Source organism: Gouania willdenowi, chromosome 6, assembly GCF_900634775.1.
Source record: "Gouania willdenowi chromosome 6, fGouWil2.1, whole genome shotgun sequence".
NCBI classification, from domain to species: domain Eukaryota; kingdom Metazoa; phylum Chordata; class Actinopteri; order Blenniiformes; family Gobiesocidae; genus Gouania; species Gouania willdenowi.
Genome location: NC_041049.1, coordinates 3219336 through 3234630, shown reverse-complemented (window position 1 = coordinate 3234630; position 15295 = coordinate 3219336). Strand labels below are relative to the sequence as shown.

The 15295-nt window shown below is 37.7% G+C and overlaps 1 protein-coding gene across 1 annotated transcript in view; it reads left to right on the top strand.

Moving 5' to 3' along the window:
• Nucleotides 1–4711: 4711 nt before the first annotated feature.
• ppp1r12a (protein phosphatase 1, regulatory subunit 12A) overlaps nt 4712–15295 on the top strand; it is a 73567-nt gene continuing 62983 nt past the window's right edge. Inside the window, 1 exon segment of the mRNA XM_028449399.1 lies at nt 4712–5102. Within this exon segment, the coding sequence (XP_028305200.1) occupies nt 4866–5102 (237 nt within the window). The 5' untranslated portion in view covers nt 4712–4865.

Genomic DNA, 15295 nt, shown 5'->3' with positions numbered 1-15295 from the left:
GGTTGGTTGGTTGGTTGGTTCTATTGGTTAGTTGGTGAATATATTGGCTGGTTTGGTTGGTTGGTGGTTATAATGGTTTGTTAGTTTGTTTGGTTTGTTTGTTTGTTTGTTTGTTTGTTTGTTTGTTTGGTTGAATGGTTGGTTGGTTGGTGGTTATAATGGTTTGTTTGGTTTGTTTGTTTGTTTGTTTGTGTGGTTGGTTGGTTGGTTGGTTTGTTGATTGGTTGGTTGATTGATTGGTTTGTTGATTGGTTTGTTTGTTTGTTTGTTTGTTTGTTTGTTTGTTTGTTTGTTTGTTTGGTTGGTTGGTTGGTTGGTTGGCTGGTTGGTTGGTTTGTTGATTGGCTGGTTGGTTGGTTGGTTGGTTGGTTGGTTGGTTGGTTGGTTGGTTGGTTGGTTGGTTGCTTCGATGGCTGGGTCGACAGTTGGTTGGTTGATGTGATTCTGATGCTAAATGTGTTGATAAATCTGCACAGAGCTACTTTTTAAGGTTTGTATTAGCATGAAAAACATTCCTTTAACTATGACGGCTTCTGATTAAGTAGTTTATGCAGCTGTAATAACTCAATAAATGATGTGAAATGTAGGATTTTTTTATCTCATACTTCAAGGTTAGTGTGAGACAGAAAAAGTTCAATTATCTAGACCGCTATGCTCGTGTGACAGCACTGTTGCTAAATCAATTAGCTTATGTTGTGTTGGACCTTTGAAAGGACAAACCGCTGAGTCAGTGAATGCTTTGGGGCCAAACCAGCAGTAAGAGCCTAATGAGACGAGGCTGCCTCAGTGACCTTGTTTCCTGCAGAAAAGAAGCTAATAATAGGTTCCAATCTAGAGCTGGAGTGGAGCCTGCTGAGGGTTAAGAATCAGCGATGCTGAGTAAACCGTGGAAAAATGGTTCGTCTGTGTCTGCTGTTGAACATGATAGTCAAAGTGCAGCAGGGAGAAGATGCTGAGCGTGTTGAACGTCTTTATCTGTGCGACGGCAAAGGAGGAGGAAACAAAGTTCAAGGCCGCACTGAGCATTGAAACTGCTGTACATTCGTGCTCAGAGAGTGTTTGATCAATGATTCACATCATCATATCATCAATCAGACATAAACGCACAAAAATACACAAAAAGAGTGCACAAATAACAAAATATATAAAATAATCACCAAAATACACAAAAATAAAACCCAAAAACATACAGAATTACACAAAACGACTACAAATACACAATTAATAACAGAAAATATACAAAATAATAACTACAATACACAAAATTAATCCAATAACATTCACAAATACACAACAATAAGTGAAAATATACCAAATAACCAAAATACAAAACAATTTATCCAAAAACACACACAAACGGACAAGATGTCGACCAAAATACACAAGAATTACTACAAAAACATACTACAAAAACAAAAAAAATAGCAAAACGATATACAAAATAATAAGCAAAATGCGCAAAAATTATTCCAAAACATACCAAATTGCTGAAAATACACAAAATGACTACAAAAATAAGAGAATGTACAAAATAAAATACACACTGACTAATCCAAAATTACAAAAAATAACAAAATTGCATAAAACTACTACAAAATACACAAAAATAACATATACAAAATAATAACCAAAATACTCCAAAAACATACAAAAATGATGCAAAATATATAAAATTACCAAAATAAAAAAAAATTCTCCAAAAACATATAAGGGCTGTGTTAAAGCACAGGTTCACTCTGTGACACTAGTCAGGTAGGCAGTGGGGTTCAATCAATGACTCAGCAAAAATATTCATGAAGAACATAGTTTTCAAATCTTAACTCAAACCATGACTTTGCAACAATACTTGCATGACTCAGCTTCTGTAAGCAGGCAGGCGTTAGTGTTCATATACATAGACACATAACATAGACCGCATGGGTTAAAATCTTGACTCAGCATTAATACCTAGGTCAGTTGAAGTATTCAATCAATGACTCAGCAACAATATTCACTTACCATAGAGTTGAAATATTGACTCAGTAGACCATAGGGTTCAAATCTTGATGCAGCATAAATACTCAGGTAGGCTGTAGTGTTCGATCAATGACTCAGCAACAGTATTCACATACCGTAGGGTTCAAATGTGACTCAGCATAAATACCTAGGTAGGCTGTTGTGTTCAATCATTGACGCTGCATTAATACCTGGATATGGTGTGATTTTTAAACTATGACTGAAACAATACTTAGGTAGGCAGAGGTGTTTAATCAGCTGTGTGAAATAAAACATGACTGAGCATAACTTAATAAATTACTCGACTACTGTTCTATTGGCCGGATAGAGGTAAAAAAAAAAAGAAATGCAGGATTGAAGCCCTCTAGGAATTACAGGTTTAGGTCAATCAGTTCCACTAACTTGATATTTACATTAAAAAGTGTCCTGGCCCTTTAAGAAGCTGCCTGCTCAGAAAAGGTTCTGCACAGTGTTATGAGCTTCACAGTGTCTGATATTGGCTGTTGGTACCTTGTGTGTGTGTGTGTGTGTGTGTGTGCGTGTGTGTGTGTGTGTGTGTGTGTTTCTCTGATATCAGCAGAGTGAGGCCCTGTGCCAACGACTTCCTGACTCCCTGTGACTCACACAGTGGTTTTCCCTGACTCTCCTCCAACACAACGACTCTGCACCAGATAAACTTCTGCGCTGTCACCACCCGTTCAGGGTACCAGTGTTTTTATCTCCTGGGTCGTGTTATTAAGTTTGGTTCCAATCAAGCAGAGCCATCCAACTGTAGAGACTGACACCATCATCAACGCTAATTACACGTCAGTGTGTGAAAACAAAGGACTGTGCCGTGCGAGATGCTCCATCACACCCACGCCACTGTACGCCAACAACCATACAATGCTGTGCCAGAGTCTAAAACACTTTGGCTCCTGGGTAATGTGGACCACCACCAGCTCCAGGCTCCAGTGCTGAAAGATCAATAGGTGTAACGTCCTCTGCCTTTTTATGAAGAAATAAATGTTGGTTATAAATGGTACTTAGGTATTTATATTGTAGCTCAGTCATGTTTATCTTTGTCATGCTGTCGTGAAGTTTCTTTGATTGTGTTTTGAGGATGTGTGTACATTGACTATCATTGCTGTTTCTGCAACAGGGTTGTTTTAGAAAACCATTTTGCCTTTGTTTTGTGTCATTTCATTGTTTTGTGTGTTTTTAGAGTCATTTTGTGCATTTTCCTTTTTTTTTGTAATGTTATTATTATTTTTAAAATTATCACTTTTTCTCTTCATTTTGTGCTTCCTTGGAATCATTTTTTTTTTTATCATTTTGTGTACTTTATGTATTTTCCTGTCAATTTGATTTGATTAGATGATACTTTTTTTCCCACAGTAGGGAAATTCACAATTTGTGTATTCTTTGAGCTTTTTTGTGTATTTACTATTGTCCTTTTGTGTGTTTTTGGAGTCATTTTGTGTATTGGTGTTACTATTTTATTATTATTATTTCTCTTTTTTTGTGTATCCTTTCCCATTTTGTGTGTTTTTGGAGTTGTTTTGTGTATTGGTGTTATTACTTTATTATTATTATTATTTCTCTTTTTTGTGTATCCTTTCTCATTTTGTGTACTTTTGGAGTCTTTTTGAGTATTTTCCCCTTATTTTGTGTATGTGACCCACATGCCACATATATATAATATATAATATTTTAATCCAGAGGTTCCCAGCCTTTTTCAGGTCGTGATCCCATCTTGATATCATAAATGTTCAGGGACCCCAGAGACATTTTTTCTTCTTCCTAGAATTAGTTTTTGATCAAGTTTATTAAAGTGTGTTATAAATACTGTACATGTAGTCAGGATCTGTGCATGAAGTGACCTCAGATATTTTTATACTGCATTTTATTTGAACTAGATTTATATTTGAGAAAATTTAGGTATAGGATACAGTTATTTGATAAGTATTGTGTGTGTGTGTGTGTAATTTTTACTTCTGTTTTTTGAAATAATTATTTTTTTCCTCTGATGTTCAGACTATTTTTTTCCTGAACTTTGAGGGCATTTGAAACAACCGATGTATTTGTCTCTTTATTGAGAGCAAACATGACCAACTTGCTTACAAAATTATTTTCAACTTGGTTTAAGACACTGGGAGATAGTTATGTCTTTAAGCCATTATATTGATGGTATTACAATTATTCTATCGACTTCACACAGACACCTGAGAACTTTGCGGTTGTACAGAAGGAAATCCCATTCAGATCTGTGGGACATCCGATACCAAGCTAGCTTCCTTTAGTTAGAATGAGAGAAAAAAAAATTAGTCCGGCAAATAGAAAAAAATTATTCTAAAAACAAAAAAAGTCCAAAAAAACTGAAAAAATACCCTGAAAAACAGAAAACAAAATAGTCTGAAAAACAAGCCAAAACATAAAATATTTAAAAAAAACAGATTTTTTTTTTTCTTTCACTCCAGTGAATAAAATAGGCTTCTGTACGCTTTTACCTGTTTTCTTTCTTTCTTTCTTTCTTTTTCTTTATACCAATTCAGGATCTGAATCAAAATAAGTTTTATTGCCAAGTAGAGTTTTCAGACAATACAAGGAATTTTACTTACTAGACCCCATTGTAAATCCAGGCGACCTAACATGGGGTCCCGACCCCAAGGTTGACAAACCCTGTTTTTCATCATTCTCTCTCTCTCTGTGATGACGTTACGCTGCAGCCCTCACGTCTCGCGAGATCTGGCGGAAACAATCCCGTCGCCCTCCCTGTGGCTCGGCTGTCCGCGGCCCTCCCTTCCCACGCCCCGGTGCGCTGCGGGTTCGAGTCCCTATAAAGTATATCCAAGCTCGGACACAGATAAGAAGCCCGTCGCAGGAGGGGGATGAAGATGGCGGACGCCAAGCAGAAGCGGAACGAGCAGCTGAAGCGCTGGCTGGGCTCGGAGACGGACCAGGAGCCGCCCGTGCTGAAGAAGAAGAAGACCAAGGTGAAGTTCGACGATGGCGCCGTGTTTCTGGCCGCCTGCTCCAGCGGAGACACCGAGGAGGTGCTGCGAATGCTGGACCGAGGAGCCGACATCAACTACGCCAATGTGGACGGCCTGACCGCCCTGCACCAGGTCTGAGCTCCGTGTTCCCTCCGCACCGTTTACACCACATACCAGTCAGCGCACAACACCTGTCAAAGGGAAGCCATTCCGCTGTTTACCTTCCATTTACTCTCCTCTGACAGGCCACCACTAACCCACCGACTTCAAACTCCTTAACCTGCTTAACCAAACACCAACTCTTCCCTGTGTGGACTTCAACGAGTGTCCAAATTAATCATAACACCACTAGTTACTTTCCTGCTTCCCAAAACTAGCTGTTGTTATGCTTTACTTGGTATCCTTGCTAGCAAGTGGTCGACTTCCGACTTCAGAAACGATTAGAAAACTGCATAAAGCGAGAACTTATGATTAAATAACTACTAATACATGACATTTCAGTGATATTTGCACTAAACTCGATTAGCTACACTGTTGCTTTTTTAACAACAAGATGAAAGCAGCTCGTCTGTCTGCTTTTAAATGTATATTTTAGCAATTTTTAAGTCAACAAACCCCTCCTGGTTCTTGTTTGCAGGCCTGTCAGTGTAAATACACTGCAACGAAGCCACACTGCTGCTGTTTTTCTTCCTACCATATGTAGATTTTAGTGTATTTAACCATCCTTGCATGATTACAGACAATAATCATAACCTGATATTTATTTTTTAATTGGCTTAATAAAAAAATAATAATTTTACAGCGTGAAATAAATATTTTAAGCAAATGTTTACTTTGAAATTAACAGGAAAAACGCTCAGAAAATGTAAACAAATAAGTACGGTGGTGTAATACAACAAAAAAATGGTGACGTTTTTAATTTTTCCAGCTTTATATTAGCACATTATTCCATCTTTGTCTAAATAAATTATACAACCGGTCAGAAAACTGTTAAACAAGCACGCGTTTACATGTTTTTTGTAACAGTCTCTGTGCAACAACCGGGTGTTGATCACCACCTATCGAGGGCGCCAGTAGATTCATTACACCAGTAGTAGTCCATATCCGATCATCTGGGTACAGTCTATTTGCTGAGCTGCAGCTTTTTAAAGATAATGCGTTCTTTCACTACGCTTTGTCACTTAATAAATCATGTCTACACTTTTTCTTTGTACACTACGTGTTATGATCGTTGGTTTGAAGCTGTGCCGGGTGTCGTTAATGATTGTAGATCAATGCTAAGAGGTGTCATTGATTGAGATCACCGTCAAAGCTGCTAACTGCTTAGCAATTAAAGTCGGCTCTGCTTTGTATTTAACGAACTAAAGACGTATGGCACTGGCATTCACACACATTTAAGCCAATAGCCTTGTGCATCGGTAATTACGTCCATTTTGTGAACTTTTCCGAGTAAATTTAACTAAACCAGCCCTGTGAATGTTAATGCTACGTTAGCGGCTAAAGCTAACTAGCACTATCGTTTTTGGGGTCAACCCGTGGATAATCTGATGTTTATTTGCCAGTCAACAACAATTGATAGTAAACTTACTATTAAACCAATTGTTCCCGGGACACATGTGGCTGTTGTTGTTCATTTTTGGCACAAAATATAACAACTTTGTGTGTGCTATGCTAACTGCTAAGTGGCCTCCACAGTCCAGTACTTAGACTGGGACTTTACACAGGTCGCAGCAACGTCAAAAACGTACATTGAACTCGTTATCATCACCATTTCTGGTTAAATGTGCATATTTTATATATTTGTTACATTGTTACCCGTGGATATACACCAGATATTACATTGTGTGGCCACTAATATCAAATGTGAGGTTAATAATAACAATATGATGTTCATTTAATGCAGTATATAGTTAAAGAACACATACCAGAGCACAGCTAAAGAAGTCTGCATATGCAAATACACACTATTGCAGCTTTTCATAATGTTCTCTCTGAATAAATACCTTGAAAACATAAGTTGGGACGCTTCTACTGCTTGTTTTTCCTGAATTTTGCTGCCTCCAGTTAATAGAGAAATACTTTATAGTTGTGGCTCACATTGCCAGGCAATAAAAAACAGATTAGCAGCCCTGGGATGAGTGTCTTCTGCCAAAAATTAGATTATGGTTTCTACCTTTTAGTATAAGGATTGTTTGTTTGTCATCACTTCTTTTTCTTCTTCTTGTCAAACTCATTTTAGTTCAGGCTCCAAATACAGACCGGTTTGATCTCAAGTTTATATCAAATTATGTATGACTGACAATATCCAAGCATTAAGTGACCCTAAACTTCGAGTTAATTTACATTTCCTTGATATTATTACAATTATGTATAATTGTTGTTTAATTTAATAAAATAATTACAAGACATTTGCAGGGTTTCTTTAAAAAGTTGTTGTATCCATGTGTATTTGGAGGTGCTGGGATATCTACTACTGAATTATTTTGTAATTTACACAATGATGCACGTTTCTTATTTAACTTTCTGAAATGGATGCTCTAAAAGGCCGGATTTGGCCTTGAGCAGAAAAAAAAGTATTATTGTGCATCTGTTTTCAAAGGTGTTTGTCAAGATTGTGGATGAAGCAGTTGTTGATTTATTATTTTGCTAATCTAATATTGACAATGAAGTAAAACCATCATTTATAATCAGATACTTTTAGTTGGAATTTGTTCGTTTCCTTATCGACAATGCTGGTCTTTTTATTGGTTCGAATAATTCTTCTGTTTACAATGTTTCTCTGACATTCTACGACTAAATATCCCTCGTTTTCAGAGCGATACAGCTTGTGAATCTATGTAACATCAGTGAATGTGATGCCTGTTTTTTCATATATGTAAAATGTGTTTTTTTCACATGTTAGTGCAGAATTTGTATGGAAAATAATGATTTTAATGTGGTTGGAGATGTATAGGTGATCACTGTTGAGTGTGTGTGTGTGCTCACACTTTGTTCAAAGCTCCTCCTCCTCTCCGTGTGCATTCATGTGGGGGGAAATGTTGCCTTTTTTTGGGCCGACGTCCAGAGACGAGATGAGACCTCACCATCTCTGGTTGTGTGTGTGAGATTTATTGAGTTTTGAGCGTAGAAAGAATAGTAGTGGCGTTGGTTGGTCGGTTGTTTCTCTTGTGACCTGTGGCTTTTATTGTGAAGTGTGTGCTGCTGTTGTTGCTCCACTGCTGCTATCGCTCTCATCACTGGTGTGACTAGGGTTATAAATACCATCACCGCCACAAGTTCTCCTAACTGGGTTTCAGCAGATGATACTAAGTTTGGGTATGAGTCAGAGTCTGAAGCTGTGCTCTGTAGTGCGGCCTCGCTCTAATCTCACACTCATGCAGCAGGCTGTTAACCTCGGACCCCCCGTTTCTCTCAAAAAGGACTTGAGACGCGTTCAAAAGTCAAAACAAACGGCTGCAACCTGCAGGTTTTTAGCCTCAAATGTACAGAAGAGGATTAGGGCCAATCTTGATGGAGAAAATGATTTTGGGCAAATCAAGATTAAAGTCGAAATGTCGAGAACACAGTTATAATATAATGTTGAGATTGAAGTAGAAATTTCAAATTCACCATTATACAACAACAGTCTCTATCTAAACTGGCCCTAATGTGTTTCCGTAGCTCCTCAAAGCCACAGACGGACTGAATGCTCCCCTCCTTCATAACGTCACTGGTTTTTGCTTCTGAACAGATTACGTTTTTGGCAGATATCTCTTTAAATACATCCGTGTTAATGGAGAGCTACCCGTAACTAGTGTCGACGTCACACAGCAAAACACTTGCTGCTCTGTCAACTTTGCTCAGAAAATGCTTTAGTGCTCAGATGTATTGAAATCCAGACGCGTCGTGAGTCTGCGTGCTGTTTGCTCGTGGCATCACAACATCTTGTTTGGTTCAGAAAAGTGTTTCAGCCAAAAATGCACTTTTGGGGCCATTTTCGGACAGAATTTCAGTGCTTCACTATTTCACATATAAATATTGACCATATCTGTGGTTGGAATCACAATAACCTCCACAAAAAGATCTACACGGCAGGACCGAGTGGATTTCCTTCTGCTCTTCTCCACAGACACAATGAACTGTTTGTATGGTTTTGTGGTTCTCTTTGTATTGACTACAACTCATTGCATAAATTAGAGAAATCTCATGTCCAGTGGAGCCACAACAGTTGCGTATCACAGATGGAACTGGTGTTAGTCCCTGTCATATATATATATATTTAGGAGGGGAGTGCAATCATATTACATCACATTTTGCATGAGAAATGATCTTTCTTTCCCCTTGGTTGTCTAAATGCATGATATTGACCTAAAATACAGTATGTAGGTGTGGATATATAGTCATATTGCAATTTCCACTTTACTTTGTTTAAAAAAAAATGAAACATTTATATAATATAACAATATTGCCGTTTCCATATCAGGAAGTGCATTTAATTTTACGTCTGTTTTCCACTATCTTTAGAAATCAAAGGTTTGAAATTGTATATGTGGGCCTAAAATTATGGTTAAAGATGTTCATGTTGTTCACTCTCGTCCTGCTGTCTGTCCTACTATAGGCAGTATAAGTTCGCTCCATGTTTGGGTTGCTTTGCTGTGAGCATCGCTGCAACACTCAGGCTTTTGGCTGCTAGTCTAACTATGGACGAGGCGTTCAGGTGCACAGTATGTCCGGAGCTCAGGACAAACTTCCCACTGATCGCTGCTCAGTCCAAATAAAGAGCTGAAGAGTTCATGTGTTAGTTTGAGCCTGTGTTCACTTACAGACGCACAACAACTGTTTCGACTGGGAGTGATGGGTCGACCCTATAACCATTACCCTTTGACCCTGCTCAGCTAGTGCGGCTACATGCTAAGCTAATCAAAACGTGCAGAGCCATTTCAGAATATCCCAAACACCGTTTCACAGTGTATCCATTTATGTTTAGTTTCCACATCGTCTTGCTGTAATTCGACGTCACAACAGGTTATTAAACTTCCCAAAACCGTGACAAAAATTTTGAGTGAGATTTTTTGTCATGTTCCCTCAGATTTTGTGAGTTTACATTTCTTTCTCTTTGACATGTTTACTGGGGAAAAACTGTGATATTTTCGCTATACAGCATGTGAAGCTATATTACAGTGCAGTGCCCGTAGGAAGTATGTATTGCTTAAGAGCATTGGTCCTACCGCTACAGTGATGATGTCATCTGTCCTACCTCCACAGTGATGATGTCATTCCTATGTTGCAATGTTCTAATATTCTAACTGATGACATCATCACTTTAGAGCTAGGACTGATGACATCATTACTGAGTCTGTCGACTCAGGAGGTGGGGCGTCCAAACAAATCTGACGTTGTACACCCTTGAACCAAGCAGCAGCCATGTTGAAAGTCTCAGGTCAGTCTGAGCTTGATTTGCAGAGATATGAGACAGACGCACACAGACAGACAGACAGAGATTCCTTGCTTTTATAGAGAGATAATAGAACAAAAAAATTGCCATTTCTTTTTCAGGAAGTGAATTCCGTATTTACTGTTTTCCACAATCATGAAAAAGTGGAGACCCCTCTTTTACTGCCTGCATTACGTGAAAAAAAGCTTTATCTTTGAGTTTCCTTATCTCTCACCTGAAAAGATTCACAACATGAGAGCATTTGGATGGAATATGAATAAACCACTGCACAAAGTGTCAGAAAGGTTTTAGGTTTCATAAACATCATTGATTAAAGTTTAAACTGATCAGGATCCAGTCACACATGAACACACATAACTGTAGCTCAGCATTTTGGGTAGAGTGGATCAAGTAGAGTGTGGCATTCAAGTACGTGCTTCAGCATTGGTTATTCTAATTGAACAGTAATGGTGAAACGGTAGGGCCCTATGAAATCAAATTTTTTCCCCCCAAAATTCTATTTTATTTTATTCCAAATTCTGTTTTTTCCACATAGTTTTTAAAAAAAAATTCCAAATATTTTATTATTTTTTTCAGAAAACATTGTTTTTAGAAACTAAATCAACAATAAAAAGAAAAACAGGAAACCCTAATTAAACAAAAATGTATGTCAAAATAAAAGTGTAATTTATAACCATACATAAGCTACAGTTAAAACTTAGATATAAGTTATACTGACATGGATTATTTTAAATTATTCATAATCATGTCATATAAAGATGTATGAGCGCAGCATTAATGTCACCCCTCAGTAATCAATGGTTTACTGAGTCTGAGCAGGTTTATTGATTAAGTTTGGATCCACTTCATTTAAATTTTATTAGTGGCCAGAATATTATACAGTATAAGAAGCTATCAAGTTATTGCTTCGGCATAACAGAATGGGAGGGGTGTGGGCGGGGCACCAAATGCGTGGTCCCCGGAAACATGTCGTCACGATGACAACTTTTCATCCACGTTGTCAGATTCCACGTTTAACTGTGCGTTTTTATTGGTCGATCCTGTGATTCCATTAATGTTGAAATTATAGAGCCATAAAGATGTCGAAGTTGTTGTTCAAGTTCAGAATTAGAAAATTTTTCCTTCAAAGACTAAAGTGTTTTTCTAAAATCTCAGAATTAATTTGCTGGAGTTCCTGGTTCAGTTAGTTGTGTTTGTTAGCGTACGCTGACTCTCCTCTTTCAGTGGTTTCTCCTCGATGGATCAATGGCTTGTTTACTTTGTTTCGTCCATGCGTCAGGGTCAGTGTAGGTTCTTCCTGTTTGCTGTGTAACAGCAGCTTCAGGAAATAATTAACTTTATCACATCTCAGTCATTTAACAATTCATTTGGTTAATATTTAATTTTTACATCTTTTTTTTCCAGCTGAAATCAGAAAACCTTTTGGGAATCAATTGATCATTGACAATAAACAAGGAGAATATCCCACTTTTTAATGTTTTGTGTTACATACAGCCATGAAGCAGGTGACAAAGACATGAAAACAACAAATCAAACCCAAAATAAATCTTTGGTTGTGAATAGTGGAGCAAACTTTAGATGTTGAAAAAATAACATTAAAAATTAGAGATAACTTGCAAAAAATCACTGTAATGTACTCTGGAAATAGACTAAGTAGAATACACAATTACAGATTACCTGTTTTATTTATCCCCAATTTCCTTTTATGTATATCTTTTTAACTTTTGCTTTCCCCATTTTTAAAATTTTTTGTTTTTGTTTCTTTAATACACTTTTAAAAATGCAGTGTACTTTGATGAATTATTGCAATAAAAAAGAGCTGTTGAAATATTTTCACTGCAGGCACAAACTAAAAGTTTTCATAGTAAATGCGAAAATCTGGTTTAAGTGGAAGTTTTTACTTTCAAACGTGTTCAACCGCCTCAGATTCAATGCAGTAATAACACTCAGGTGGACAACAAGTGCATGGGGGGTGGGGTTGAGGGGGGGCACACACACCCACCCACCCTCCAGAGTAGAAATTCCTGATCCTGTCGGTTGAACCCATCTCAGAGGGAAACATTCCAAGTCCCATTCCTGGCATGACGGTCGTTGGAAACCATAGCAAAGAGCGAGTGTAGAGAGGACATTCCTCAGCTGTCACCTCAGCCCCTCCCAAACTGTTCCCTGCATACCAAGAAGAGGCTGCTGATGGTTGTAGCGCTGCGACGACGCACCGCCATCACTGACACCATACGTTTCCTCGCTTTGTTTCAATACACCTGCCATCATTCAACCAAACTTTATCCACAAACAGAAGGAAATATTGAAAACGGTGTTAAAATCAATCTAAAAACAAGCTAAATGTTGTTGCTAATGCTAGGTATGGAACAAACTGAGTCAACTTTGGAAAAAAGCTGTTTTGATGAAGTAATGGAGGAAAATGAGAAGCTGGAATCAGCTGAGGAGCAGTATTTATCTTTGAAGGCATGCAGAGGGAAGAAGAGCAGTTTGTCTTTTGGTGTATCGGTTTAACTGGTGCTCATTATAATCTGTGATGCCTCACGTCTGCAGCAAGGCTTTAATTTGTGTTTTTTCAACCTTGGACTTGTGGGTCACCTGAAATGTCTAGTAATTGGTAAAACAAAAACGTAGGGAAAAGCGGATTCATATTCTATTTTAAAAAATTTTTTACTCATTTTTTAAATGAAGACTAAATTCACAATAAATATCCAAATAACTGTATCTTATACTTAACTTTCTCGTATATAAATCTAGTTCAAACAAAATGCAGTATAAAAATATCTGAGGTCCCTTTGTGCACTAATCCCAGCTACTCTGTATTTGTAACACACTTTAAGTAGGGCCCTATGAAATCCGTTTTATTTTTTTCCTAATTCCATTTTATTTTTTTCCAAATTTCGTTTTTTCCACTTTGATTTTTTTAAATTCCGTTTTTTAGAAATATTTATAATTTTTTTTAAGAAAATAGTTTTTAACTCCTGTGAGGAAACAAAATAAATAATAATAAACAAAAAAAAACTCATAATTAAACAAAAATGTAAGTAAAAAATTAAGTACACACAATTAAAAGGTAGTTATAAGTTGTAGCGTCATAAATACTTTAAAAGGAGGAGTCAGAATAATGCACATGTCATATAAAGATGTATGAGAACAGCATTAACCTGATTTCCTCTCAGGGATCAATGTTTTACTGAATCTGATGAGGTTTATTGATCAGGTTCTGATTTAGTTTAAATTAACCTAATTTAAATGATCCTATCTTCTGTGTAATGGAGCTTCACAGGCACAGCAAAGTTAAACTGGCACTAGAGGTTCTGTAGTTAGCAGTCAGTGATGATTTGTGTTGTTTCAGAGGGTGATTGTGGTGGTTTAAGATGAGTTTAATGCAGCCAGGACAGGAGGAGAGAGGGTGGTGCGCCTAATAAGCGGTCCTTGGAAACATTTCCCCATAAAATACGTTCTTTGCCCCACGGTAACTGCGTTTCATGCCAATTTTGTCTATTTCCGCATTTTAACGTTTTTATTGGTCGATTCCGTGATTCCGTTCGCGATTCCATTAACGCGGATTTTATAGGGCCCTATTTAAGAAACTTGATCAAAAACAAATTCTAGGCCGAGAACAAATGTTTATGGGGTCGTCGGACATTTGTGATATCAAGATGGGGTCATGACCCGAAAAAGTTTGGGAACCTCTCCTTTAATACTCTACATTAATCTGAGCCTCTTGTTCACAATAAAACACAGGTGAGATGACATGCATTTCTTTTTATTTTCAAAGAAACCTTGAAACAAGTCACAAAATAATGCAATCGGTAGTTGAACCTTAACACTTGAGATGAGATTGGTTCAAATGTGAACTGAGAGGATGTAAACGCCTGCTTTTTTAAAAAATACAACGTAGTCTGGATTCAGACTTTAAGTAACGGTAAAGCTTTTCAGTTTTTGAACAAATGGCTAATGCTTATTATTCATTATTATTGTTATAAACATCTTGCTTTCTTTTTGAATAATATGGTAAGGTTTCATTTATTCAGACAACTGCCAGTTTTCATAAATCCAGAATCTTCACTGGAATTATTATGGGGAATTTATGGAAACTTCAAAGGAAACATCAAAGCAATCAGCAGACGTCGCTGTTGAAAAATGTCTGGAGATCAAGGTGGATTTCCTGAAAAATGGCTTTTTGAATAAATGAAACCTTAACATATTATTCCAAAAGAAGACAAAAATAATCTTGCTGGGCACACTCTTATTTGGAATATTATTATAATCAACAAATGTAATCAACAAAAAATAAATTTATTTTTGTTGATTACATCAAAAAAAGGTCAAATATTAGGTTTCAAAGTTTTCCAAAATTTTTAAACATCAAAACTCCTCAAATTGTCTTGTTTCATTGTTTGCTTCCTCCAACACACACACACAGTTTGTGAGATGGCTGCAGGGTAAAGTGTGTGTGTCTGAGTCGTTTGTCAGACGGCGACTATTTGTGCGCCGCAAAGACTCGCTGACCCACACCTGAACCTTTCTCCCGCGCTGATCCCCACTACGCTCCAACAATGCAGTCACTCTGTTGACATTACTCTCCCTTGCTACAGGCCTAACGTCTCCCAACATTATCTCCATAGCAACGGCGGCGGCACAAGGCCTGCCAGCGGCTCGCGTTGGAGGATTTACACGGACAGTGTACGGCGAGTTACGTAACAGCAGGAAAGAGAGAGAGAGAGAGAGAGAGAGAGAGAGAGTGTGTAATGGAACAATGGTGGAAGACGCAGGCGTGTTTTTCTTCTGATCCACGCCGCCATCATCAGTTACATTAAGGCGTTACGTAATCACTGTGGATCTCAGTCGCAGCACAGGCCTGTGAATGCCTTTGACTCGCCCTTCC